The sequence below is a fragment of the Staurois parvus genome, unplaced genomic scaffold (genome assembly GCF_062004578.1).
Source record: "Staurois parvus isolate SC_StPar_1 unplaced genomic scaffold, SC_StPar_1.0 ptg000710l, whole genome shotgun sequence".
NCBI classification, from domain to species: domain Eukaryota; kingdom Metazoa; phylum Chordata; class Amphibia; order Anura; family Ranidae; genus Staurois; species Staurois parvus.
In genome coordinates this window covers 449,401-474,901 of record NW_028318506.1, presented here as the reverse complement: position 1 = coordinate 474,901, position 25,501 = coordinate 449,401, and the positions used below count along the sequence as shown (strand labels likewise).

General features: G+C 41.7%; 1 protein-coding gene and 1 long non-coding RNA gene across 6 annotated transcripts in view; one reads left to right on the top strand and one right to left on the bottom strand.

The window, feature by feature from the left end:
- RHOBTB2 (Rho related BTB domain containing 2) overlaps positions 1-25,501 on the top strand; it is a 75,888-nt gene that overhangs the window by 22,803 nt on the left and 27,584 nt on the right. Inside the window, exons 1-4 of one of the 4 annotated variants that reach the window (XM_089653404.1) lie at positions 10,338-10,931; positions 19,614-19,815; positions 19,935-20,038; positions 25,175-25,360. In XM_089653404.1, the coding sequence (XP_089509530.1) occupies positions 10,921-10,931; positions 19,614-19,815; positions 19,935-20,038; positions 25,175-25,360 (503 nt within the window). In that variant the 5' untranslated portion in view covers positions 10,338-10,920. Of the gene's footprint in view, positions 1-10,337; positions 10,968-19,613; positions 19,816-19,934; positions 20,039-25,174; positions 25,361-25,501 lie in introns of those variants that run through there. The other 3 variants (XM_089653403.1, XM_089653405.1, XM_089653402.1) reach the window with 3 other exon arrangements.
- On the bottom strand, positions 4,907-10,639 carry LOC149445781 (uncharacterized). 2 transcript variants are annotated; one of them, XR_016306339.1, is made up of 2 exons: positions 10,356-10,639; positions 4,907-5,156 (listed from the first exon to the last, which is right to left on the bottom strand). It is a non-coding gene; the product is annotated as an uncharacterized LOC149445781 (long non-coding RNA). The 2 variants fall into 2 exon arrangements; XR_016306340.1 differs by lacking the exon at positions 10,356-10,639 and adding an exon at positions 6,671-6,765.

The window sequence follows — 25,501 nt, the reverse complement described above, 5'->3', positions numbered from 1 at the left end:
CATTTAATTCAATAATATAATCAAACCAAAAACACTGAAATTTGAAATATAGCGCCAAGTTCGCACATCGCTGAGCAAAGTCGCAAAATCGTTTTCAGTGTCTGATGACGAATTTCTCCACGAATCATTATCACTCAATTCTGCAAGTGGTTCTGATTTACTATCGCTGTTCTCTAGCTGGTCTAAAACCACTATTGACCTAAAGGGACACTTTTTGGACGCCATGGACTTTTCTAAGTTTCCAGGCAGAAAGAACAGTAAAAATGCAGACAAGGGACAGGACAAAGCACTAGGGACAAAATGTATGTGAAATGGGTTGAAACAGCAATGTTTTACTATGTAAAATCGTTTTGAAAAATATGACATTTTTTTTAAATTTTCAAATTTCCCGCCGCCGCCGGCGCCCATACGTCCCGACGTCACAGGGACCAGAACACAGGAGGCGGATGCCGGCATCGGTCGGAGGAGATGGCTGGGGACGCTGCAGGGGACACATCGTGGGAGCCAAGGACAAGGTAAGTGCTGCAGAGACTCCCTATGCAGCGCCACATTGTAAGCCCGAGTGTAGCTCGGGGTTACCGCTTTTGGTACAGACATTTTACCCCGAGCTACACTCGGGAATACCGTTAGGGAGGTTAAACAGTCATATAACACATGTACCTCATCGTCCCTGGTGGTATTCCCGAGTGTAGCTCGGGGTAAAGTTTCAGTACCACAAGTGGTAACCCCGAGCTACACACGGGAATACCATGCGGCGCTGCTCCGCGATCCCTTCTTCACTTACCTTGTCCTGCGCTCCCGCGATGTCCCTCCTGCAGTGTCCCTGGCAATGTAATCCAGCGGATGCCAGCATCTGTCATCTGGGTTCCGTCCCCTGTGAGCGTCAGGACGTACGGGGACGGAACGGCGGGAAATTTGAAAATGACAAAAAGTGACATTCACTAAAATCACATAGTAAAGCATTACTGTATGAAACCATTTCACATACATTTTGTCCCTAGTGCTTTGTCCTGTGCCCTGCTTGCCATTTTACTGCTCTTATTGCCTGGAAACTGAGGAACGTCCATGGCGTCCAAAAAGCGTCCCTTTAGGTCAAAAGCGGTTTTAGACCAGCTAGAGAACAGCGATAGTAAATCAGAATCGCTTGCAGAATTGAGTGATAATGATTCGTGGGGAAATTCGTCATCAGGCACTGAAAGCAATTTTGCGACTTTGCTCAGTGATGTGCGAACTTGGCGCTATATTTCAAATTTCAGTGTTTTTGGTTTGATTACATTATTGAATTAAATTTATTATTATATTATTATTTTTTATGATTATATATTAAATTATAATTTATGATTTCGTGTTTCAAGTTTTATCATACCCGGGATGTTTACTAGACTCTTGTTCGGACAGATTTCAGTGAGTTATTCCTAAGAATTACAGGCCTACAATATAAAACGCCAAATTTCCATGCAAAATAATGGTACCGCTTTCAGCACCAAAAATCTGAAATAATCATACCGCCAGGGAGGTTAAAGGATAAGTTCACCTTTGGAACATGTAACATATTCCCATAGCCGCAGCCGCGCTGCCCCCCCCCGACAGAAGGAACGGGGAGAAGCCTCCCTGTACTGTCAGATTTGAAAACAGCGTAACTGTGCAGGGCTCCGCCCACACAGCCGCGTCACTCATTTACAGAGTTCTGTGGATGAGTGCCTACAAGTCCTGGCAGCTTTAACGGCTGTTGGCTTGTAGTTTTCAATACACTACCACGGTGCTGTGGAGTTCATTGAGGCTTCCTGTCAGAATGTTTGCTTGACCGTACATCCCATATGGCAAACAGATATTCTGACAGGTCTGCAGGAGACCTGCATGGCATCAGTGATCTACTGATCACTGGTGCAATGTTGTAAAGGCTCCTTTGGACAAAAATAATAAATGCACAATTTTTACCTGCAAAAAAATGTGCATTTATTATTTTTGTCCAAAAGGTGAACTTATCCTTGAACCTGGGTTCACATATATGCGGTGCGGTCAATCGCATGTGATTTGCACAGGAACCACACTGCATTCCTATGCAAATCACATACGATTTGTGTGCGGTGTGATTGGAGCCATTTGTGTGCGGTGTGATTGGAGCCATTTTGTATGGCTCTAATCTCACCGCACCCCCACCAAAAATGTGCAGGACCCTTTTTTTGGTCCGCACTAGAATAGGATTGCATGGGTATTCACATCTATGCGATCTGATTCTGCACATCGCTTTCAGGGTACACACCCGCAGCGGTTTGCATGAACGGGGTGCGATTCTGATGTGGTGCGGAATTCACACTGAAAACGCTGCAAATTCTGCACCACATCAGTGTGAACCGGGGCTGAAACATGCTTCCTCTATGTCCTAATGCTGTCAAGACTGAGGGATTAATAGGGCTGAGGGCAGGGGCGGACTGGCCATTTGGAAACTCGAGCACTGCCCGAGGGCCCGGGGTCAGTAGTGGGCCCCATGAGATGCTCCTGATACATTTTTCATAGGCTTTTTTGAGTTTGGGCAAGGACACAGGGGCCCCATGATCCCCGATTGCCCGGGGCCCCATGAGTTGTCAGTCCGCCCCTGGCTGAGGGACACCATGGTGCAGCTGTGCATGGTAGCCAATCAACTTCTAACTTTAGCTTGTTCAATTAAGCTTTGGCAAAAAAAAAAACCTGGAAGCTGATTGGTTTCTATGCAGAGCTGCACCATATTTTGCACTCTCCAGTTTTAGTAAATGAATCCCCATGAGTTGCATGAAGTTTCTGGCAAATTGTTGGCAGTTTCCGGTGCTGATTGTTGGACTACTTGAGCATGGGCTGAAGTCAAACATGCTGCTATGCATTTATCAAGGTGCATTTGTTATATGGCTGTTTATAATTCATTGAGTAATTGTAGGGTGAACTTCCACATTAAGTCTCATTCACACCTAAGCATTTTGAAGCGCATTTCCAGAAGCACTTAAATACTCAACACTAGATTTCTATGTTATTTTACTGTGTCTTTCACATCTGGGTGATCTGCTCTCACTCAACATACTAAAAGTATAGAAGCTTCTTTGGTGCATTTTTGGTCCCAATAGACTTCGACGACAGTGCATTAGAAACATGTGAAAATGTGTGATTTTGAACTTAACCGCCATCTCCTCCTCCTAGCAATAAATTCTCTGTTGGCTAAAACATAACCACTCAAGCCTGAAAACACCTGAAAATTACGCTGAAAGAATGGAAGTGGTGCTCCATTGTATCCATACTTACAAAATAAGAAATGATACTGAGAATTACACCTATCATATAGAAGAAGTGAGATGGTATTCCGCATCATCCTTACATATATAATAAGAATAGATACTGAGGATTACACCTATCATACAGAAGAAGTAAAATGGTACTCCGCAGTATCCTTACATATAGAATAAGAACAGATACTGAGAATTACACCTATCATACAGAAGAAGTGAAATGGTACTCCGCAGTATCCTTACATATAAAATAAGAATAGATACTGAGGATTACACCTATCATATAGAAGAAGTGAGATGGTACTCCGCAGCATCCTTACATATAGAATAAGAAAAGATACTGAGGATTACACCTATCATACAGAAGAAGTAAAATGGTACTCCGCAGTATCCTTACATATAGAATAAGAACAGATACTGAGAATTACACCTATCATACAGAAGAAGTGAGATGGTACTCCGCAGTATCCTTACATATATATTAAGAAAAGATACTGAGGATTACACCTATCATACAGAAGAAGTGAAATGGTACTCCGCAGTATCCTTACATATATAATAAGAAAAGATACTGAGGATTACACCTATCATACAGAAGAAGTGAGATGGTACTCCGCAGTATCCATACATATATAATAAGAATAGATACTGAGGATTACACCTATCATACAGAAGAAGTGAGATGGTACTCCGCAGTATCCATACATATATAATAAGAATAGATACTGAGGATTACACCTATCATATAGAAGAAGTGAGATGGTACTCCGCAGCATCCTTACATATAGAATAAGAACAGATATTGAGAATTACACCCAACATACAGAAGAAGTGAAATGGTACTCCACAGCATTCTTACATATAAAATAAGAATAGATACTGAGAATTACACCTATCATACAGAAGAAGTGAAATGGTACTCCGCAGCATCCTTACATACTGTATATAATAAGAATAGATACTGAGGATTACACCTATCATACAGAAGTGAGATGGTACTCTGCTGCATCCTTACATATATAATAAGAATAGATACTGAGGATTACACCTATCATATAGAAGAAGTGAGATGGTACTCCGCAGCATCCTTACATATATAATAAGAATAGATACTGAGGATTACACCTATCATACAGAAGAAGTGAAATGGTACTCCACAGTATCCTTACATATATAATAAGAATAGATACTGAGGATTACACCTATCATACAGAAGTGAAATTGTACTCCGCAGCATTCTTACATATATAACAAGAATAGATACTGAGGATTACACCTATCATACAGAAGAAGTGAAATGATACTCCGCAGCATCCTTACATATATAACAAGAATAGATACTGAGGACTACACCTATCATACAGAAGAAGTGGTACTCCGCAGCATCCTTACATATAGAAAAAGAATAGATACTGAGGATTACACCTATCATACAGAAGAAGTGAAATGGTACTCCGCAGCATCCTTACATATAGAATAAGAACAGATATTGAGAATTACACCCAACATATATAGAGAATAAGGACAAACAATGAGAATTACACCCTTCATATAGAAGCGAAGTGTACTCTACAGAATCAATACATGTAGAACATAAACTGATACTGAGAACTACATCCAACATATAAAAGAAATGAGGTGGTACTCTGCAGCATCCTTACATATATATTTAGAACAGATACTGAGAATTACACCAATCATACAGAAGAAGTAAATGGTACTCCGCAGCATCCATGCACACAGAGTAAGTGAGAACTACACCCAGCACATAGAAGAAGTAAAGTGGTACTCTGCAGCATCAATACATACAGAACAATAAGTGACACTGAGAATCACATCACATTTGCTCACTTTCTCCATCTTTCAGACAATGATGACCTTCTGCGCTTCAGTCTTCAATAACTGAAACAAAGAAAAAGCTATTTGTGAGAAATTTGGTATGGAACCTTGCAAAGATATGTACTATGAGTAGCAAAAATAAAATTGGGCTAAGACAAATGCTTCATGGGTAAGCTGAGAACTTTTCAGTCGCCCCTCGTACATCCATCATATAGAAGAAGTGAAGTGGTACTTAGTAGCATCAATACATATAGAGCAATAGCTGATACTGAGAACTTCATCCAGCAACAGAAAATGATATCCAGCATGTTTAACAAAGAAGGTAGTATCTTCCATATTGTGTGAAAATTCAGAAGATAGGCAGTTCCTGTAGTACAGCAGCCATCAAGTCTGGAACCAAAACTCATTCCTCAGTCAAATTCACTTCAACTCAGGGGCGGACTGACCATTTGGAAACTCGGGCACTGCCCGAGGGCCCGGGGTCAGTAGGGGGCCCCATGAGATGCCCCTGGTACCTTTTTCATAGGCTTTTTTGAGTTTGGGCAAGGACACGGGCCCCATGATCCCCTATTGCTCGGGGGCCCCATGAGTTGTCAGTCCGCCCCTGCTTCAACTCATACAACTTCTTCAATCTAATGAGGGAGTAGATGAACCCATAGAGCTTCTATTTGCAGCAAAAAAAAAGCCCAGAGCAGTTCATTTAGATGACTGAAGGTGTTCCCAATCTAATGTTTGGAAGAACAACAATTAACTTGATCATGTTTGCACGTGTTACTTAAAGAGCTGCAGCCAAGTGATTCATTGTTTAGCTATCCACATTAACGAATTGGTGTTCCTGAAAAAGCAGCCACTGAATATGTGTATACAAATATGAACACGTTTATAGATACCAAGATTTATTTGCACTGATACAAAAATAAATTCAAATGGATATCAAAATGACTATTGGTAGTACAGAAGGCAAAATGTGCAATCAACACAATGCTGGACGCTTAGCACCCTTTAGGTTTAATCCCATCTTATTTATTATTTATTTATTTCAGGTACTTATATAGCACTGTCAATTTACACAGCACTTTACACATATATTGTACATTCACATCAGTCCCTAACCCTCAAGGGGCATACAATCTAAGGTTCCTAACTCACATTCATACATACACATACTAGGGACAATTTAGACAGGAGCCACTTAACCTACCAGCATGTCTTTGGAGTGTGGGAGGAAACTAGAGTACCTGGAGAAACCCACGCAGGCACAGGGAGAACATGCAAACTCCAGGTAGGAGGTACTGTAGCTGGGATTTGAACCAATGGCTCTAGTGCTGCCAGGTGGAAGTGCTAACCATTTAGCCATTGTGCTGCCCACAAAATGCAGTGTTATCCATAAAAATGAAAGCAGATCTCTACTCAATCACTTGAATCTCATGTTAGGTGACATGCAGATGGGCATATTGAGGAATAAGAATATGTCTACTGTTTTTCCATGCCGAATGCAGGATATTCACATTTGGGGAATACACCATATGTACATGCGTGGCGTGTTTACGCCGTTCCACTAGAGCATCTGTATTTACCTGAAGAGGGCCACATGCAGCCATTCACTTCTGTACGCATAACCTGCAGCTCCCAGGCGGAAGTGCTAACCATTTAGCCACTGTGCTGCCCATCTTTATTGAATTTAGAGGAAACAACAGATACATGTCAGATACATGTCAGCAGTGCATTGATCCGTCATTTTGATCAATATCCATAAAATACTTAAATGGAATACTACTGTATCTCTTTAACCCCCTGGCTGTATTCCCCAAAATAGCTCAGGGTTAATTTTCAGTACCTGAAAATTAATGACAAAATTTTCAGTACCTGCAGCATTGCTCTGGGATCCCTCCAGGACATACCTTGTCCTGCGCTCCTGCGATGTCCCCCCTGCAGCGTCCCTGGCCATCTCCTCCGGCTGATGCCAGCATCCGTCTTCCGGGTTCCGTTCCCTGCTAGAGTTGGCACGTACAGGATGTACAGGGGACGGAAAATTAAAAAATGTGACATTCACTAATACACTAAAATCACATAGTAAAACATTACTGTATCAAAGCATTTCACATACATTTTGTCCCTAGTGCTTTGTCCTGTGTCCTGCCTGCATTTTTACTGTTCTTTCTGCCTGGAAACGGAGAAATGTCCATGGCGTCCAAAAAGCATCCCTTTAGGTCAAAAGCGGTTTTAGACCGGCTAAAATACAGCGATAGTAAATTAGAACCACTTGCAGAATTGAGTGATAATGATTTGTGGGGAAATTCGTCATCAGACACTGAAAACAATTCTGCGACTGAGCTCAGCGATGTGCGAACTTGGCGCTCTATTTCAAATTTCAGTGTTTTTGGTTTGATTATATTATTGAATTAAATGTATTATTATTATATAATTATTTCTTATGATTATTTCTTATATTATAATTATTGATTTTGTGTTTCAAATTTTATCATACCCGGGATGTTTACAAGACTTTTAGAAAACTAAATAAACTGAATGTCGCACTCCTATTCCAAATGCAATATTGTATACAGCGTTAAAAAATATAAATTATACTGAATCATAAACCCCAAATCAAACACAGAAAAAAAAAAATTTTAAATACTAATGTGATCAAAATATTCCAATGCATAACATATAATGACAAAAGTCTCTGATTAGTGATGGTGACTGCTCTCAATGGTTCAAGTGAAATGAAAAAAAAAATATATATAGGTGACTTCCTTAATGTAATTCAGATGTATGCTCACCTCCTTGATAGCCTGTGACAGGCTTAATGCGCTTTTGTTCACTAATAGGAACATTTATTGCATAGTATGAGGAATGGTGGGTATCTCTCAGCCAGCTCCACGTCTCAATATCCCTCCTGGGATCTCTCTCTCTTGCAGCTACTCCTCCTCCTTTAGATATATCCTCTCTTTAATGGCCTATACCAGGCTTGGTGCGCTTTTGCTCACTGATAGTATTGTGTGAGATATGGTGGATATATCCCATCCGACTCCTCGTCTCATATCCCTCCTGGGATCTCTCTCCCATGCAGCTACTCCTCCTCTGATATATCCTCAGTGTAAAAAGAAAGTAACAAATATTGCCTTATCCTTTGTATATCCTTGCACTCACATTTAACCTGTATAAAAACCGCTTTGTTAAAAAAACTCTGTAGACAAGCCAAACACAGCATGCTGTGTGCATACTCGCCGTCCTCGAATGGTGTGTGATGTCACAGCCCCTCCCCTACGCGTTACGCCTCCGGTCACAAGGACCAATCACAATTGGCTTGTCTACAGAGTTTTTTTAGCAAAGCGGTTTCTATACAGATTAAATGTGAGTGCATTTTGACACTTAATAAAGCACTTTTATACAAAGGATAAGGCACTATTTGTTACTTTCTTTTTACACTGAGGATATATCAGAGGAGGAGTAGCTGCATGAGAGAGAGATCCCAGGAGGGATATGAGACGGAGAGTCGGATGGGATATATCCGCCATATCTCACACAATACTATCAGTGAGCAAAAGCGCACCAAGCGCATGAGGCCCCCCAAAGAGAAAAGAGCGAATGTGAAAAAACGCAGCTAAACACTAATGCAAACACACTAAAATAGCAGAAAAACGTGCAATTTTATTGCGACTTTATACAGCTAACGCTAATGCCGTTTTTAAAACGCCCAGTGTGCATGAGGCCCCAAAGCTAAAAAAAATGCTAAAAAGCACGAACGTGAAAAAACGCAGCTACACGCCAATGCAAAAACGCTAAAAGCAGAAAAACTTGCATTTTTAACAGCTAAAGCTACCGCCGTTTTTAAAAGGCCCAGTGTGCATGGGGCCCCCAAAGCGAACAGCGCGAATGTGAAAAAACGCAGCTAAACACTATTGCAAAAACATTAAAAATAGCATAAAAACTTTATACAGCTAACGCTAACGCCGGTTTTAAAACACCCAGTGTGCACGAGGCCCCAAAGCTAAGAATGTGAAAAAACGCAGCTGAACACTAATGCAAAAACGCTAAAAATAGCACAAAAAAACGTGCATTTTTATCGCAACTTTATACAGCTAACATTAACGCCGTTTTTTGGGGCATGAGGCCCCAAAGCTAAAAAGCACGGACGTCAAAAATCGCAGCTGAATACTAATGCAAAAACGCTAAAAATAGCAGAAAACCTTGAAGTTTAACGCGACTTTATACCGCTAACGCTACTGCCATTTTTAAAACGCCCAGTGTGCATGAGGCCCCCAAAGCTAAAAGCGCGAACTTGAAAAACTGGAGCTAAACACTAATGCAAAAACGCTAAATATAGCAGAAAAACTTGAATTTTAACGTGACTGTATACATCTAATGCTACTGCCGTTTTTAAATAGCCCAGTGTGTATGAGGCCCCAAAGCTAAAAAAAATGCTAAAAAGCTGGAGCGTGAAAAAACGCAGCTAAACGCTAATGCAAAAATACTAAAAATAGCAGAAAAACGTGCATTTTTAACGCGACTTTATACAGCTAAAGCTACCGCCATTTTTCAAACGCCCAGTGTGCGTGAGCCCCCAAAGCGAAAAGCGCGAATGTGAAAAAACGCAGCTAAACACTAATGCAAAAACACTGAAAATAGCAGAAAAACTTGAATTTTAACGCGACTTTATACATCTAATGCTACTGCCGTTTTTAAATAGCCCAGTGTGTATGAAGCCCCAAAGCTAAATAAAATGCTAAAAACGCAGCTGAACACTAATGCAAAAATGCTAAAAATAGCAGAAAAACGTGTATTTTTAACGCGACTTTATACAGCTAACGCTACCGCCATTTTTAGAACACCCAGTGTGCATGAGGCCCCAAAGCTACAAAAAAATGCTAAAAAGCTGGAGCGTGAAAAAACGCAGCTAAACGCTAATGCAAAAATACTAAAAATAGCAGAAAAACGTGCATTTTTAATGCGACTTTATACAACTAACGCTACTGCCGTTTTTAAAACGCCCAGTGTGCGCGAGCCCCCAAAGCTGGAAAGCATTTGAGCATAAAAAAATGCAAATGATGACGCAAGCACGTGTACTATTCCCGTTCATGTTCAGGCTTCGGCGGACGCAGTGTGATCGCCCTCGTCATCAGCCTGTATTCAGTGTCTGCTGCATCTGCTTTCTCCAGCGCTTGTACTTGTGTAATAGGACCTGCAGGCGGTGCTGAAGACTCACTTCCAGCTAAAAATAATTCCTCCCTGTCATTAGCAACACACACACACACACACCTCTGTGCTGGAAACCAGGAGTCGCAACCGGCAACCATCACTGCTAGGGATCCACACTCAGGATGACACAGGCAGCTCCATGCTGTGGTACACAGGCACCAACACTGAGAAGGACACACTGATCTCCATCCAGGCAACACACACAGGCACTGTGACAGCATCTGTGACAGGGGAACACAGAAGATGTGACACAGAGCCCCAGCACAGCCATGCTCACACACACCGCACAGGCAGATGCACATGCAATCATACATTACCATAAATCAGTCTATTAAACACGTCACCGGAGAGGCTAATTTTAGCACCAGTCTGCAAAAAAAAAAAAAAAAAATCACAAATTCATGCACACGCTAGGATCTGTGCTTGTAGAGAAAAAGACACATATACCCATGGGAAATGACTAACCCACGCAGATGAGGGAACGCACACATTTCAGGGTATAGATGGAGATAAAACGCATGCACAGCATAGTTTTACAATGTATATTTATAGCTAGGCACCTATACACATAGCCTCGGCCTTTCAATTTTTAAACCTACAGGAAAGATGCACCAGTGATGACATCATGGCGGCGATGTACGGGACAAGGCCGGACTGGGTGTAGTATAAGCTGTGTGTGACTGCGGTTGATGGGTGCAGAATTGGGGCTTATTCTCATTTGTGGGGTATTAGCGGTGTGCATGTATACCTGCATGTGTGTATTTATACCGTATCTCATATATCTACTGTATTGCGTTCCGTATTGCGTGTATAATAGCCTATTTGTGCGTAGCTGAACTTTGATCCGTCGTCTTATGACCGCGGCCTGATTTCAAGAGCAGTCTGGCTGCAGTTAAGGAATAATCAAAGATTAATTTTTAACATGGCTCCTTGCCCTGGAGATATGGCACTTCAAAGTGTGTTATGTCCTGGTTTCCAGTAATTGGGTTGTAGCACCAATCATCGCGTTATAGATGCGGCAGTCTTTTTTATTATTGTCCCACTTAAAGTACTGCAATAATATGCATGAAATAAGAATCGTTTCCTTCAAGAAAATCTGTACTGGCACAGTGGAGAACTACAGAGGTTTCCATTACTGACTTCTGTCTGAAAATAACAGTTCCCTGGCTTTCTCTGGCTGAAATACTTTTTGAGTCACCAACCCAGGACAAAGAGGCAGACAGTGACGTTAGAGGAAAGTCAGAGCTATTAACCGCCCTAGCGGTCTGATTATGTCCATATTTCTGTGCTCAAAGCGGTACATTTTTTTGCATGGAAATATGTATTTTTTTTTATTGTAGGCCTGTAATTTTTAGAAATAACTCACTGAAATCTGTCCGAACAAGAGTCTAGTAAACATCCCGGGTAGGATAAAACTTGAAACACGAAATCATAAATTATAATTTAATAAATAATCATAAAAAATAGTAATATAATAATAATAAATTTAATTCAATAATATAATCAAACCAAAAACACTGAAATTTGAAATAGAGCGCCAAGTTCGCACATCGCTGAGCAAAGTCGCAGAATCGTTTTCAATGTCTGATGACGAATTTCCCCACGAATCATTATCTCTCAATTCTGCAAGTAGTTCTAATTTACTATCGCTGTTCTCTAGCTGATCTAAAACCGATTTTGACCTAAAGGGACACTTTTTGGATGCCATGGATGTTTCTCAGTTTCCAGGCAGAAAGAACAGTAAAAATGCAGGCAGGGCACAGGACAAAGCACTAGGGACAAAATGTATGTGAAATGCTTTGATACAGTAATGTTTTACTATGTGATTTTAGTGAATGTCACTTTTCGGCATTTTCAAATTTCCCGCCGTTCCGTCCCCCGTACATCCCGACGCTCGCAGGGGACGGAACCCAGATGACAGATGCCAGCATCCGCCGGATTATATTGCCAGGGACACTGCAGGAGGGACATCGCGGGAGCGCAGGACAAGGTAAGTGATCGAGGGATCCCGGAGCAGCACCGCTGTTGCTCGGGGTGTAGCTCGGGGTTACCGCTTGTGGTACTGAAACTTTACCCCGAGCTACACTCGGGAATACTGGCAGGGAGGCTAAAGCCTTTGGATCAGCATAGAGGCCCCATGTACATGGGACACTTCTGAATGATGGAAACTGACTGCTGGAAAATGTAGATTAAAAAACATCTGTTTAGCTGAGTTTGCATACCACGTTTATGCGCGTTTATGAGCGCTTGCGTTTAGAAGCGTTTTTTTAAGATAACCTCAGGAGATCCTCCAAAATGCCCAGAATGCACTGAAAAATAGTAAAAAATTCACTTTTCAGACATTTTGAGACAAATAGAGAGAGCAGAAGCCGAGAGAGCAGTATTTGTTGAGATTAGCTGTCTTTTTTTTTTGTGGTGTTTGGATGTGTTCCAGCTCATTTCTGTGCAGAAATTATTGCAGCAGTGGTTAAAATATTTTTTGCATGCAAAACCTCAAAGTATGGTGTACCAGGTCCATTTGAGTGCCGGGAAAACACTTTGCATGCATTTTTCATGATGAAAAAAGGCTCTGGACAGCATCTGGAAATTATTTATTTATTTCAGGTACTTATATAGTTCCGTCAATTTACGCAGCGCTTTACATATATATATATATTGTACATTCACATCAGTCCCTAACCCTCAGGGGGTGTACAATCTAAAGTCCCTTACATTCATACATACACATACTAGGGCCAATTTAGATAGGAGCCAATTAACCTACCAGCATGTCTTTGGAGTGTGGGAGGAAACCGGAGTACCATGCAGTCACAGGGAGAACATGCAAACTCCAGGCAGGTGGTGCCAGGGATGGAAGAGTTAAAAAAAATTTGCAAACGCCTGTAAACGCAGTTAGCCGCGTTTAAGCGCGATTACAAGCGTTTTGTGTTTGAAACGCTGATAAAATCTACTGCTGAGCGCAAGTTTTCTGCGTTCAAGAAAAACGACCGTAAACTCAACTGCCTGTAAATGACTGTAAACAATGATGTGACGCATAAGAAAACATTAGGGAGAGTTCAGGGGCTGCTGAAAAAAACGCTGAACATCTCCTAAACGTGAGTTTATCAGCTGCGGTGTACATGAGCCCTAACAAGAATGCCGCGAGCAACTTTTAAAAGGAGAGCCAACAATGCTAGTCTAAATCCAAACAACTTTTATTGTCAAGACAATGAAAAATAAATATGGGACAGGGTTTACAGAATCTTCAGCAATATTACTGCACCAGTACAATTACACATAGACAGAACAATGTGGATATGCAGATCCTCTAACAGGCATAATAACAGAAGCAATGATTAATCAAAACTGCAAGGGAGATTTTTTTTGGTTTCCTGAAGTTGGGCTTTAAGGGTTTCTTCGAGTGTCTGATTGGCTTGGTATGCTGGGGATTGTTTGCTAAAATGTAGCTCTGTTTTTTTATGAACTGATATATATATATATACACTGTATTGCCAAATGTATTGGGACACCCCTCCAAATCACTGGATTCAGGAGTTCATATCACCTCCATGGCCACAGTTGTATAAAATCAAGCACCTAGGCATGCAGACTGCTTCTATAAACATTTGTGAAAGAATGGGTCGCTCTCAGGAGCTCAGTGAATTCAAGGGTGATACCGTGATAAGTTGCCACCTGAGCAATAAGTCCATCCATGACATTTCCTTGCTACTAAATATTCCACAGTCAACTGTTAGTGGGATTATAACAAAGTGGAAGCAACTGGGAACAACAGCAACTCAGCTGCAAAGTAGTAGGCCACGTAAAATTACAGAGCGGAGTCAGCACACAGTGTGTAGAAGTCGCCAACTGTTTGCAGAGTCAGTAGCTAAAGACCTCCAAACTTCATGTGGCCTTCAGATTAGCACAACAACAGTGCGTAGAGAGTTTCATAGAATGGGTTTCCATGGCCAAGCAGCTGCATCCAAGCCTTACATCACCAAGTGCAATGCAAAGCGTCGGCCGCAGTTCTGTAAAGCACACCACCACTGGACTCTAGAGCAGTGGAGACATGTTCTCTGGAGTGATGTAACAGGCATTTCTGTCTGGCAATCCAATGGACGTGTCTAAGTTTGGCAGTTGTCAGGAGAAGGGTACTTGCCTGACTGTATAGTGCCAAGTGTAAAGTTTGGTGAAGGGGGGATTATGGTGTGGGGTTGTTTTTCAGGGGTTGGGCTTGGCCCCTTAGTTCCAGTGAAGGGAACTCTTAAGCATACCAAGACATTTTGGACAATTTCATGCTCTTAACCTTGTGGGAACAGTTTGGGGATGGCCCCTTCCTGTTCCAACATGACACCAGAGCGCAAAGCAAGGTCCATAAAGACATGGATGAGCGAGTATTTGTTGTGGAGGAACTAGACTGGCCTGACTTCAACCCCACAGAACAACTTTGGGATGAATGAAAGTGGAGACAACGAGCCAGGCCTTCTCATCTGCCATCAGTGCCTGACCTCACAAATGTGCTTCTGGAAGAATGATCAAACATTCCCATAGACACACTCCTAAACCTTGTGGACAGCCTTCCCAGAAGAGTTGAAGCTGTTATACTGTAGCTGTAAAGGGTGGGCCAACTCATTATTGAACCCTACTGACTAAGACTGGGATACCATTAAAGTTCATGTGCGTGTAAAGGCAGGCATCCCAATACTTTTGACAATATAGTGTGTGTATATATATATATATATATGTATATATATATACAAAGGTGTTCTGTCGGGTTGAAGTAAGGACTCTGTGCAGGCCAGTCAAGTTCCTCTATCCCAAACTTTTAAAATTTTTGTATTATGTTTTAATTTACATTTTTTAAAATTTGTATTATGAGTGATGTATCTATTGCCCAGACTTTGCTTTTCTGTCCAGGGTACCCTAAAGGTGCCCATAGAGAGAGGATGGCAGTGGGCCTCCCTCCGCTATTTCTAACAGACCTGTGCTCATTTGGCCTGTAGGTGGCAGGTGTCTGCCTCATACTATAGATATGATATCGACTGTAACGTCAGTGGGCAACTTGAACGCAGAGGACAACTTTCATTGATTACAGCAAATAAATGGTGCAGTCAAACTGGATCTACACAGGAAAGTCTAACCAAGACCGTTGTCCTGCCAGCTGAAATTGTCCTTCAGGCAATATGATAAATAAGGCTTTGTAAGCTCCAAGGAGCAGGGCCCTCCTAACCCTCTTGTATTGAACTGTATTGTTGCTGTATTGTCTCCCGTTATATTGTAAAGCGCTGAGCAAACTGTTGGCGCTATATAAATCCTGTATAATAATAATAAAGCTCAGTGTAACTGTAGAGTAACTGTATTAGAATACCACATTAGCCACTTAGGTTTATATCCAAGTATCCAGTCTATTTAAGCTCTATAACAAGAAGGACATCTTTATAAGATCCTCAGTGGCATTTTGTAAAACTAATAGAAGGAATATGGCAGCACAGTGGTATCGTGGTTAGCACGTATGCCTTGCAGAAGTGAGACTCTTAGGGTTAAATCCCAAGCAGGATACTAGCTGTATGGAGTTTGCATGTTTTCCATGTGCTTGCCTGGGTTTCCTTTGGATACTCTCACTCCAAAAGACATGCTAGTAGGTTAATTAGCTATTGTCAAAATTGGCCCTAGTACAGTGGTTCTTAACCTTGTTGGAGGTACTGAACCCCACCAGTTTCATATGCGCATTCACCGAACCCTTCTTAATTGGAAAAATAAAATATGATTTTTAAAATTCAAAACATAGGTATATATTTAGGTATATATTTATACATAGGTGCACAAAATGAACAAAACCGCTAAGAACAAAGAACAAAACCATTAAAACATGATTTTCACACAAAACAAAAACATAATAATGAATATTTACTGCACGAATCATATGAGTCGGGTGTGGGTCTTCACCTCCGCCGAACCCGCGAGACTGACTCACCGAACCCCTGGGGTTCGATCGAACCCAGGTTAAGAACCACTGCCCTAGTATATGTGTGCCGGTCTAAAAATCCCAACTGCAGCCTCCTATGGTAGACTCTGGTAATACATTTTAGAGCGACTAATGCAGTTCTGGTATAAATTTCAGGCATGGTGCTACAGAAAACGTAAGGTTCGGAGATTAGAAGTGCCCCAAAAATCGCAGTGCAGTCAGGATAGAAGAGACGGATTGTTGGGAATAAGAGTTATCTCTAGCAGCCAATAAGGTTTTAGCTTTCCTCCCTGTTCCAAAAATATGCTGTTGGATTACAGTGCTATCTACAACTGAGATCTCGTTTGCATCACTTGAGTGAGAAAGTCCAAATCGGGGTTTTCACTATAAAATGATAAACTATTTAATGGTATTTTCATTCAACAGATACCTGAATACATGTGCAATGCTAGGCTGGCTGTACTTTCAACATTTAAAGAATAAATTCACTTTTACAAAAAATAATAATTGAACATTTTTTTAAGGCAATGCCACGGTCCTGCAGACTGCCTGTGTAGCTGTCTTCCCATACCTATGATACAGGCAGGCAATTACACTCTGATAGGAAGCTCAATGAACTACCTAGAGAGCTCAACAGTGCCCTGGTAGTTCATTGAGAATTACAAACCAACAGCCGCAACCAGGGCTGCTGTTAGAAACCATGGGGCTCCATATAGCCAACCTGACAGGGCCCCCTCAAAAAAAATAAATTTAAAAAACCACACAGTTTACTATGCTTCGCTTATAAATGAACACAATGAGTGACCGGTACAAATCCCTCATTGCAATCATTCAGGAACGTAAGGGGCTGGTAAATGTGACATATTTAACGAACCCTTTCCGTAGTCTCCATCCTGAAAGAACCTTTTGCGGGACTGCAGTTGTCGGTGGAAAGGAGAGGAGGGAAGCACACAGGGGGCCTGGGCAGCAAAGGGAAACATATGGAGCACAGGGACGGTGATGGGTACAGTGGGGGGGGGGGGGGGTGAATTACTGGAATCAATGCATGGCTCTCTCTGCAAAAGATGAAAGCCAGCAAGAGGGAGAGGAGAAGAAGCCAGCTTTCAGCTGCTGCAGAGAGCCATACAGGGGATTCCAGTAATTGTCCCCCCGCTGTGTTGATTACCCTCCCTGCCCACAAATCTGATTCACCCAGTCCCCCTGCTGGCCTGGATCCCGTACATGAGGACTGGTGGTACCCCCTTATCCACTGCCCTGGCCGCAACGGCTGTTGGGACTTGTAGTCTTTCACATTCACAGAACACTGTGAATGGATGCCGCGGTCAGGTGGACGGAGCCTTGCACGTTTTTTCCAGGTTGTGACAGCTAGCAGGGGGAGAAGATCCGGGATCTGGGGGTGCTGGGCCAGTGCATTTGTAGCACCTAGCATGTTACAAAAGGTGAACTTGTCCTTTGTCACTGAAAAATGTTCTTCAGCTCTTCTATGACTAACATTTTAAATGTTCTATGCCTAGTTATTTATTGTAAAGTCCTAAAAACATTCATCTGAGGTGTGTTTTTATCCTCCGGAGGTTCAGAAATGATGGGCGTCAGTCACTTTAGTAGAATTTTAAAATAAACAAAACATTTTTTTGGACATGTCAATATTGGAAAGATGGTGAGGTTTGAATCAGAATATCCCCAAGTAAACTGGTTTTCATATAGTACTCTAGGCTAGGTCTCAGTATCTTCTAGGTATTTCTCTACTAAAGTTTCTCATTGTTACCTTCTAGATTGTTGACTGCACTAACTAGAATCCTGCAGAGCTTGGGCTTCTTGGCAATTGAGGTTCAGTGTTATCCCAATCTTCACTCCCAAGGAAGGACAGCATGGAAAGGTTCCTGTGTATAATTTCCTACTCAATTATTCCTCAAGTCCATATGTTGGGGACAGTCTCAGCTCTGCTTCCCAAGGCCATGCGCTCGTTATTCCAGTTGCCAAGACCATCAGGGGTTCCTCCCATGAGGGGAGATCCCTGCATCCCTCCATGTGCTTGGCCCAAGGCCTAAAAGATACTGACTTTTAAGCTGATATACTCACAGGGCATGAGCCTAGGAGAGAAGAGAAAGAAAAGAAACTGCCTTGGATATTTTATACTTTTCCCAGCATGTCTCAACAGGTTTCCCAGGTCCAATGGTTGACCAAGGTATCAAACATCCATAACACAAAGCCATATCTCTCTGGCACGCCCTGTTGGGGAAAACATAAAAAACCTGTGGCAGAGAAAATACATTCTATACTTAAAAAAATCTATGGCCAAAGCTTTGCAACTTACATGTGCACTTCTTTGATCCAAAATCAGCTGAAAGTGGCCTTTAGCCCGAGCAGCTTCAGTGTATGGACGTATCCTAACAATAATGTCGGGATCTACCCAGATGCCTAATTGGCAGTTGGCTCAGCCTCTCAGCCAGTGAGCACTGGAGGGGCAGAGCACAGAGCGGTGATTGACAGTTATTGCTCTGTGCTCAAAGCAGACCCGAGAACTGAGCGGTCAGTGGTCAAGTAGTCACTGAGTTAGACTTAGAGCTCGCGGGGGACAGCTGAAGCATCACACTGATGTCCTAACCATATAGATGTGTTTTTGTTTTGTTTCTCGCTCCTTTAAAGGAACACTCCTGTTGATGTACAGTTAGGATGACTACAGTCCACTGCTTATTACAGAATTTACAAAAATATTAAAGGGAATTTGGCAAAAATACTACATCCCTCCACATACATAGGAACACCTATGAAATTCTTGTGACTTCAAAAAGACGTGAGGCTGTATTAGTGAATTTGTTTGACTTGATTAGATATCATTTAGGAGTCAATGTGTTGCGGTGCTTCTTTTTTTAGAGGATAAATAGTAAAGCTTGTGTATTCCTCATTTGTGTACTTTTTCCTATCTCAACAGATTATATTAATTTGCTTCTTTCAGTTAAATTGCTTGCTGTCATCTAGGGCCCTGTCTTCCATTTTTAATTAATCTGTAGAATGATTTTCCACCAATGTTTTTTTTGTTACTTGAACAAAATGTCTGTTTTTTTCTTGTTTTTATTACTTTCTCTAGTATTATATGGCTTGTCTGTAACTTTTGCAAAGCAAGCTCACTGCTGAGAGTTACTGAACTAATGCACTTTGATCCACCATATGAGTAAGGAGTAGGAAGGTATTTGCAAGTGACTGGGATTGTTCAGTACTGTTATCTGGTCATGCACTGTAATGGTAACTGGTGAATATTCCTTGTTTGTAGCAGTTATAATGGTTGTTATCTTCTCATGTGGTTTATCCTTAGCAAATGTAGGTTCTCTTCACTCTTTCCTCAATGTATTTCCCTTCTTTTTACTCTTGCCTAGATCCCAGCTGTTGGACACTGATATGGATTATGAACGTCCCAATGTTGAGACGATAAAGTGTGTGGTAGTTGGAGACAACGCTGTTGGAAAGACACGCCTTATCTGTGCGAGAGCATGCAATGCCACTCTGACCCAATATCAACTTCTTGCTACACATGTGCCAACTGTATGGGCCATAGATCAATATCGTGTGTGCCAGGAGGTGAGCATACTCTGCGTGTACATGACCATGTTCAGCTAAGGATTTTAGAAAGAAGTGCCAATTCTCTTAAAAGGTTATCCTTTTTTATTCTGTTTTACAAATGTTATTTTCTGATTTAGGTATTGGAGCGCTCTCGTGATGTGGTTGATGATGTCAGTGTGTCCCTCAGGCTTTGGGACACATTTGGAGACCATCATAAAGACCGGCGGTTTGCTTATGGAAGGTACGTCTGTCACATTCATGCTTGCGTAGTGCTTACCTCCATAGGGGCCACTGAGAATATACCCAGGTCTCCCACAAAAGTACAGAGTCTGCCAGTCACAAGCACAGTCTCACACATGTCATCAATAATGGCTCTGTCTAGGGGATGTCTTTTTAGAATTTAATGCTGAAGAATTTGAGAAGGAGAGGGTATTAGGGTCAAAGGATACTCCAAAATGATAATAGCAACCAATGGGAGCATAAAACTTCTTAGTAGAAAATCCTTACAGGAGCAGCACACACTACAGTCCCTTTGGGGTTTATTTACTAAAGCTGGAGAGTCCAAAGTCAGACTCCCTTCTGCATAGAAACCAATCAGCTTCTAAACTCAGCTTGTTCAATGAAGCTTTGGCAATGAAACCTGGAAGCTGATTGGTTTCTATGCAGAAGTGAGTCTGATTTTGCACTCTCCATCTTTAGTAAATAAACCCCTTTGTGTCTTACTCACAAAGTCCCAGGAGCTGTCTGCCAACCAGCATCCACAGGTAGATTCTCAATGAGGGAGATAAAAGATCCTTCTCCAGACAGGACTTCAGGATAGTGCCCTCCAGCAAAAGTCTGGTAACATTCTCCTCCACACCCTCAGCCCAGCTTCAGCTTAGGCCCAGGCTGCAAACTTTGTCTTAGTAGCTCTCTCCAGGTCAGCAGCACCAGGAGAACTAGATAGAACATTCTGGAAAGGCCTCCCAAGTATGTATCACCTCCCCAGACACCTTCTGGATACCTCCTTGCAGGGATTGGCTTAACCATGATACATATTCATGTTGGTCATTTGACTCTCCCTGCCCTATATTCTGGAAACTTTTTTCAGAAACAGGTGAGAGAAATCAAACACCCCCAGCTAGGAAACCCTGGCCAGAAATAAAACAATTACTGTTTCCACTGAAACAAAAAAACTATATTTAGTCTCGCAGACTAACTAGGGGCAGGTGCTACACTTGTTTAGTGAAATAAATAAGCGTAACGAATTCCACGAAGATTCGTCCTTCAGTGATCTGACTTCAGTCTGATTGGTTGCTATGAGTTTACTCTGCTTTAGAGAATAGGCACTATGTGTGTCTAATAATACCCATACATCATATAGAACAGACAGAGGGCTGGGCAGATCTGGCTATACTGTATGTGCCTATAGGAAAATCTAGATGATTTGTATGTAGTTCTGCCAAGCCAAATGTTTGAATTGCTCAAGTGCCATAGAAGCAGTCAAATAGTAACTGTATACACTGACCCTCTGCAGCCATAATTTTTGAAATTTAGTGAACATTTCACTATAGTTTCCTCCCCTGGTATATAGATGTGAGTCAAGAGCAATCTTTGTCAAATGATTCAATTTGTCGCCTTGATGAAAACATGTTGACATTCAGAAAAGCCTCATCTAAATGTTGCTGTAAAACAAATATATTCAATTTCAAATATTAGTGGAGTTGGGGGAGACAGCTGATTAGGGGTCCACTCATGCCAACCTGCTCCACTTTTACACACGCACCTTAACATGCATTGCGCTTTATTGCATGTTGCTTTAGAGCAGCACATTTATTTACTTTGCATTGCACTGCACTATTCCAGTAGTGCAGTGCAATGCAAAGTAGTGCATTATTGTGCATTGAGATATGCTGCAACACATGTGCATCAAATGGCATTCAAAATAACACGCGTTTAACCGCAGCTCACTAGTGTGAATAGGCCTGGCATGAAACCTCTACTGAGAACATAATCTAGCCTACCATTGTTGAGCTCTTCTTTTGAAAACACTCATTGCCTGGCACCAAACTGGAAGAAGCATGCATGTAAGCGGTTCCAAATTCATAACTGTATACTTATTCTGGGTCAGTGACTCAAGAAATAATGAAGCTTGGGAACAAATGTCTGCAGAAATAGGTCAGCTTTCAATCAGAATATATTTGATTTAATGTAATTATCTGTAGTACAAGCTTGCATAGAATGGAAGTTCCAGATATTACCACCTATTGAGTATATTGTCCTATCTGATCATATTTAAAGCAGATCTGTTATTTTCAATAAAGAGCTTTGCTCCTCTGCAATAAAACATTGAATATTTCCCTTCCCAGCGAGTCTGAATTCTGCTCTTTTCAAACACTATAGCCTATGGCAAACTCTTTAGTATTTAATGCTTCTAGTCAAATGCTTGTGTTCCCTGTTGTCTGCTGTTGTGCCTTCTGTTGGTCCCTCTGTCACAAGTGGTAGGAGGATCCACAGTGTGCCATGGGGTGATGCAGACATTTGACACTCCTGGAAGTGTCAAATACAGAGAACTTCTTAGGAGACTGGACTCCTTGCTCATAGCTAAATTCAAATTCTCTACCCGCCGAAATGGCAGGTATTCACCGCCTTCCATTGTAGGCGTGAGCTGTGTGACAAGCTTTGGATTTTTGTTTCCAAAGCAACAGAAAGTGTTCAGTCTCTTCCCCAACTGCACTGTTAAACATGAACTGCAGATATAAAAATACAAATTATTCTGCTCTGTATTTATTAATACTTTTTTTTTTTTAAAGAAATGTTTATTAGCATTTTCAAACAGACAAAAAACAAACAAGTGTATACCCACGCAGGGGCAGCATGGAACAATTGACATCTACATGGCATGTATGCAGATTATACACAGTAAATACAGTATAAATGACAAGATGGGATGTTGCAGTTGGTGGATGTCTACATGCTCAGATGAAACATAAATAAAGTGCATATATCCCTTAAAGTGGAGTTCCACTCAACCAATCAAAAAAATAAAAGTCAGCAGCTACACAAACTGTAGCTGCTGACTTTTAAAAAACAATCAATTACCTGTCCCTCGGTCCCGTGGTGTGTTCCCCGCAGCTCATTTCACCGGCCGTCCTGTATTCCTGGAGGCCGGCATCTTCAGTGTGGGCACCCAGCTGTGATAGTTTGCGGCTTCACAGATGGGTACCCACTGCTCATGGCTGTAGTCTACTGGGACCTGTCACGTGTCCCAAAAGACTACAGGGAGGGAGGGAGGACACCTTACGCTTCCAATCGCCTAGGCGAAGTGGGAACAGATACCTGTCAAATTCGGGTACCCGCTCCCCAAAGGTGCCAATTAATGGGGAGTGGGGGAGCAGTCCTTAAAGCGGAACTTCCCCTTTTGGGTGGAGCTCCGCTTTAAGGTCTAATAAAAGGTACAGAGGATGCAGGTTCCCCAAGCCATTTAGACCTTGTCATATTTCGCAGGACAGCACCTGTGTATATAGGTATCCATGTAGAGGGGTAAACTATTATTTACTAGCTGCTTCCAGAAGGAGGTAAAGGGGGGGTAGACTTTTTCCAGTTTAAAGTAATAGCCTTTCTGGCATAGAAAAGAAGAAGGGTAGCAAGGGTCCTTTCAGCTCTAGTTGGGAGTATATTTTCAACTAAGTCTAGCAGGCAGATCAATATGTTGGGTCTCAGAGGAACAGATGCCGATTTATTTATTAGGATCAAATCTGGAAACCATAGGCAATGCCAGAAGATGTGGGAGAAAACCCCCGGAGAATGACCACATTTCCAACACTCCGGAGGGCAAGAAGGGTTAATTTTGTCAAGCCTGGATAGGGTATAAATTGTCCTATGAGCAATCTTAAATTGAATCAGCCTATCATAAAGTAAGACAAGGGATCTGAAGGGAAATTGTATTTATTAATAGATAACTACATTTTTATAAATGGGGCAGCACAGTGGCTAAATGGCTAGCACTTCCGCCTGGCAGTACTAGGAACATCGGTTCAAATTCCAACCACCGCCCTAGCTGCCTGCAGTTTGCATGTTCTCCCTGTGCCTGCGTGGGTTTTCTCCGGGTACTCCGGTTTCCTCCCACACTCCAAAGACATGCTGGTAGGTTAATTGGCTTCTGTCTAAATTGGCCATAGTATGTGTATGTATGACTGTAGATTGTAAGCTCCTTGAAGGTTAGGGACTGATGTGAATGTACGATATATATATGTAAAGTGCTGCATAAATTGACGGCGCTATATAAGTACCTGAAATAAATAAATTAAATCTAAATAAATGCAAGCAGAGTGTGAGTACCTGTATTTGACATGGAAACAGTCTTTTGTAAGCAGGCCTCAGACAGGTAAGAGAGAAGTAGAACAAGGAAGTACATGAAACTATACAGTAGTGCTGCAGAGTAAGGAGCATACTGATAGCAAGAGAGAGCAGAGTGATGTGTTTTGCAGTCTGCTGCTTCTCTTTTCACTGTCAGGTCATATGGTGAGAGCAGGGAGGAGGCAAGTAAATTTTATGGTGAAAAATCAAGCCTCCTGCCCCAGTAGGCAAGGTTGTGCTGTGTTCAAGGGCTGTATAATTCTCAGAACTGGATGGGTAGAAATAGAAATCTGTTGGCAGGTAAAACAGTCATATATATTTCTTCTGTGTGTTAAGCTGTTTTCCTAGAGTTTACCTTTAAATATGAAATATTTCAAATGTGTTGTGTGTGTACCATTTAGTCCTTCCTTTTATTAATTAATTGCCTTTCTAAGAGAAAATGGTGAAAGCAGCTCATCAATATATAACTAGCAAGAAAGGTGCAATTTAGGTGCAGCAGGCACATTTTACAGCACTTAGCTCTGCCAGACAAGGAGCCTCATTAATATCTGCATCTGATATTTTAACTGTTACTCTAAATTAGACATTTTCTCCCATTTTCTTCCTTTATTTTTTGCTTTTTCCTATTTAAAAAAATCTTCAGCCAAATATTGATAATTTGTATTTGAGTGGTTGCTGGTGGATGGAATCACATGCTCTTAAATCTCTTGGCTGCAGTGATGAGATATCCCAGTTCTACCATATTCCTGAATCACTGCCAAAGGATGGTGTTAGGCTCCCCTTATGGATTCTAAGGGTTGGCCAATAATTGGGTAGATCCAGATACACCTTCATTATGGCCTTATGGATGTGGGTGGAATGCAAACTAATGTGGGATAATCTAACTACAGGTTTCTAAAAGGGGCACAAGAAGCTGCCAGGTACTTGAACCCACCACTGGCCACCTGAACATGAAAAACCAGTTTAAATAGTCTTACTTCTGTATGCATTCTAGCAGTGTCACGTGCTCACACACTTCCATTTATCTCCCTTGTTTTAGGTCTGATGTGGTCGTTCTCTGCTTCTCAATTGCTAATCCCAATTCACTCCAGCATGTCCAAACCATGTGGTACCCAGAAATAAAGCACTTTTGCCCTCGTGCCCCTGTTATTTTGGTTGGATGTCAGTTGGACCTGCGCTACGCTGATTTGGAGGCTGTGAATCGTGCTCGCCGCCCTTTAGCCAGGTGTGGTTATGTTCCTTAGCCTGCAATATATTCAGTATTGATGTTAATTTAAATAGGGCAGTAGCTTTCAACCTCAGTGCCAGTATCCCGAAGATCTCAGCTAATGAGAGGTATGAAAACTAGGGGATAAAGCAAACCTGT